General features: G+C 37.0%; 1 protein-coding gene across 1 annotated transcript; it reads left to right on the top strand.

The window, feature by feature from the left end:
• The first annotated feature begins 429 nt into the window (after positions 1-429).
• Positions 430-2,810, top strand: LOC131604516 (uncharacterized). The gene is made up of 2 exons (XM_058876970.1): positions 430-1,615; positions 1,957-2,810. The coding sequence occupies exons 1-2, from the start codon at positions 430-432 to the stop codon at positions 2,808-2,810; spliced, it is 2,040 nt and encodes a 679-aa protein (XP_058732953.1).
• The last annotated feature ends 1,501 nt before the right edge of the window (positions 2,811-4,311 follow it).

Raw genomic sequence — 4,311 nt, 5'->3', positions numbered from 1 at the left:
TATTTTAATTCAATTCCTTCTCCTAATACAAAGGAGAAACTTCCCCAATTATTAGTAGTAAACACAAACACAAATGACACAGAGAAGGTTCCTGTAGAGTACTACAGATATGTAGGGTGCTTAAACACTTCCCTATGTATAACCGACCCCCCGGACTCCAGAATTTCTAGTCTAGGTGAAATCCCCACACTTAGCAAACTCCTAGGGTTTAGTTGAGATCTTTTTTCCCCTTTCCTACTCGTAGGACAAATAAGAAAGTTCGTGTGATATCATAGGAAGAACTGAAATAAAATTCATCCCACCACGGGCGCATTCTCCATCCATCTTTCGCGTGAAGGGTCTAGCATGCCGTCCTCCCAAGTGAAACGGGGAGGTAAAAAAAACGACACCACACCAGTTATTGTTACCCCGTACAATCTCCCTCCTGAGATGTGCATGATGAACCCTTACATGTTTTTGACATGCATCATTCTGGGACCGTCGAGTCCAAAGGCGAGAATCAATGTTTATTTGCAACCTTTAATTGATGATCTCAAGAGGCTGTGGGTGGGAGCGTGGACTTATGATGTGTCTCGTAAACAAAATTTTAATATGCGAGCGGCTTTGATGTGGACAATTAATGACTTTCCTGCATATGGCATGTTGTCTGGATGGGGTACACATGGTAAAATTGGATGTCCGCATTGCATGAATCACACAAAAGTGTTTACTTTGGACTTTGGTGGGAAAAGTTTGTGGTTTGACTGTCATCGTAGGTTCTTACCTACCAACCATGAATTTAGAAGGAATAAAGATGCTTTTAGAAAAGGAATAAAAGTAAAAGATCTACCTCCCCCTCGATTGTCATCGACTCAAGTATGGAATAATGTTTGTGACCTACCAAAATTCACAGACTATGGTGAAGCACGTAGAATTAAAGGATATGGGGTTGACCATAATTGGAAAAAAAGAAGTATCTTTTGGGACCTCCCATATTGGAAGGATAATTTGTTGCGTCATGATCTTGATGTTATGCATATTGAGAAGAACTTTTTTGATAATGTGCTTAACACGGTGATGGATAATGAGAAGACAAAAGACAATGAGAAGGCTAGGAAAGACATGGAACTTTTTTGTAATAAAAAAGAATTGGAGTTGAAACCTCGACCAAACGAAAAATTATTAAAACCCAAGGCTTGTTACACTCTTACTCCCCAAGAAGCAAAAGCTGTATGTCGGTGGTTAAATGAATTGAGGATGCCTGATGGTTATTCTTCTAACCTGGCAAGATGTGCTGACGCCAACACTGGGAAATTGCATGGAATGAAAAGTCACGATTGTCATATTTTCATGGAACGATTACTTCCAATTGCATTCCGTTCGCTGCCCAAGAATGTGCTTAATCCACTAACTGAGATCAGTCAATTTTTTACAGACATTTGTGCTTCAACTTTAAGAGTAGACGACATCATTAAATTGGACCGAAATATTCCTATCATTCTTTGCAAGTTGGAGAAAATATTCCCGCCAGGTTTCTTTGATTCTATGGAGCATCTCCCTGTGCATCTTGCTTATGAAGCTTTTCTAGGTGGACCTGTTCAATATAGATGGATGTATCCATTTGAACAATTCATGGGTGATTCAAAGCGATCAGTTAAAAATAAGGCACGAGTTGAGGGATCAATTTGTGTACATTATATACATCGCGAAACATCACATTTTTGCTCTCATTATTTCAATCACATGATGTTGTCTCCAAGAATCATAAGGAACGAAGTTCACTTCAGTGAAAGAAGTTAATTTACCTTATCAGTTTTCGGTCGTCTAGGCCGTCCCGCAGGGAAGAAGAGTGAGCATTGGCTTTCACAAAAAGAAATGCAATCTTCTCATGTTCATGTGTTGATTAACTGCGTTGAAGTTAAACCATATCTTGAGTAAGTATATTTTAAATTAAGTGTATATGTTTAATTGGTTAAGATTTACCTTCTCTAACCTTTTTTTCTTTTCGAAATAGGGCATTTGGTGCCTACTATTATCAAAGCACAGGCGAACAACCATTGACTGGTTACACACATGCTTATTTTCCAACATGGTTTAAGCAGCAGTTATCATGTATTGTTACACCAAGTCCTGACTTAATACATTTGCGAAATTTGTCTGAAGGCCCTAGTCAATGTGTAAATGAATGGCACACATATTTTGTAAACGGTTACAAATTTCACCCTGAGGAATGGAGTGTAGGGAAGAAAACCGTAAACAGTGGTATAGTCGTAAAAGGAATTACAGAGGGTGGTGAGGACGACTTCTATGGGGTTATCACACATATTTACGAGTTGGTTTATAATTATATGGACTCGGAAAATAAAGTTGTCGTAGTTTATTGTGATTGGTATGATCCATCTTCTAGAGGAACGAAAATTGATAAAAAGTATAACACTTTTGAGATTCGAAGAGATAGAAAGTACAAAAAGTATGACCCTTTCATTATGGCACATAATGTTAGGCAAGTTTATTATGTACCTTATCCTTCAATTACCCCACGCAAACGAGAATGGTGTGTTGTAATCAAGTCCAACCCAATGGGTCACATTGAGACTGATGAGTTAATGAAAGATGTTGCATACCAACATGATGATATTTCACCTGTTAATGAGGTAATTGAAATTGAGGAGATTGTAAGTTTGTGTGATACTGCAGTTGAGGGTCAACAAGTTGACGCAAGTATCTTGTTGTCAACAAATCCTATGGAAGAAGAGCATGAAGAGCTAGGAGAGTCTGAAGACAATAATATCAGATGCGATGAAGACAACGAAGATTATGATTATGAATAAATTGAATCTGTAATATTATCTTGATTATTTCACATATTATCTTGTGTAATAGTATCTTGTGGAATATTAACTTTTAAATATTATCTTGTGCAATATTAACTTTCAAATATTATCTTGTGTAATATTAAATTTCAAATAGTATCTTGTGCAATATTAACTTTCAAATATCATCTTATGTAATATTAACTTGATAATATTATCTTGTGCAATTATCTTTCAAATATTATTTTGTGTAACGGGAAAATATGCCACCCAAAAAAGATGAAAAAGGTAAGGGTCAACATAAGCCTCGTCGTACTAGATTCATTGTAGAGGAGGTTCCTAACTGAGATATGTTCGTTCCTATGCCACGCTCTACTCCACCGCTTATGCATCCTTCACCGCCTATGCATCCTACACCGCCTATGCATCCTACACCGCCCATGTCTGGATCTTTCATTGGATTACTATCCAAGCCCCCTGGATCAGGTTTTTTTGTCCTCCTGGATACTCTTACCCCACATATTTTCCTATGGAGACAGGTGGATCTAGCATGCCATTACCCATGCATATGGGGACGGGTAGATTTGGTAGCATGCCATTACCCATGCATATGGAGACAGGTGAATCTAGCATGCCATTACCCATTCCTTCAGAGGATGATACCAGTGTTCCTGGAGATACCAGTGCTCCTGGAGATACCAGCGCTCCTGGGGATACTAGTGCTGAGGAGCAAACGAAGAGGAAGCGTATTTTGAAAAAAAAAATACGACTCAAAAAATTAAGTATCATGAGGGCAGACTAATCATTTATCCCGATTCAGGATCGTAAGTTTTTGTGTTTTTATATTATATTTTAAATATAACTTTTATTTAATCAATGCTAACTCAAGATTTTGTTGTTTAGAATTGTTCCCTCACATCATGCAGTATCGATCATAACAAATATTATTAAAGAGAAGTACACACAATTTTGGCCGTCTTATGGAGCTGTACATGAAGATGATAGGGAAAAATGGTTTCAGGCATTTCAGGTATAATTTACTTATTCATTTTGACATTTCCTTTTTAATTTTTGTGATATTCATGATTCTACTTTATTTAATATTTTTAAATTCATACAACAATGTAGGAGCAATATTGTTGGGATGTTAGAGATGAGGCCGCAATTAAAGAAAACTTTCACTCAAAATGTGTTGCTCGATTTTCTGATACCATGAGGAATGTTAGACTTAAATGGGAAGCAAAAGGGACACGTCCACGTTGGATAGGAGAAGATATATTCCCAAAGCTTATTGATCATTGGAATTCTGATAAGTTTAAGGAAATATCTAAGCAGGCAATGAAAAATAGAGCATCTGAAGTTGGTAGCTGCAACTACGCAGCGGGAAGTATTAGTGTGGTTGAAGTTGCGTGAAGGATGGCACATAAATTTATTAATTTTTTATTAAACTATTATTTAACTGTTGCATTATGTATAATTAATTTTTTTTTACTTATTTAGCGTGAAGAATTAGGCAGAA

This window comes from Vicia villosa, linkage group LG1 (genome assembly GCF_029867415.1).
Source record: "Vicia villosa cultivar HV-30 ecotype Madison, WI linkage group LG1, Vvil1.0, whole genome shotgun sequence".
NCBI lineage: Eukaryota > Viridiplantae > Streptophyta > Magnoliopsida > Fabales > Fabaceae > Vicia > Vicia villosa.
This window is presented reverse-complemented; position numbering and strand designations above follow the sequence as displayed.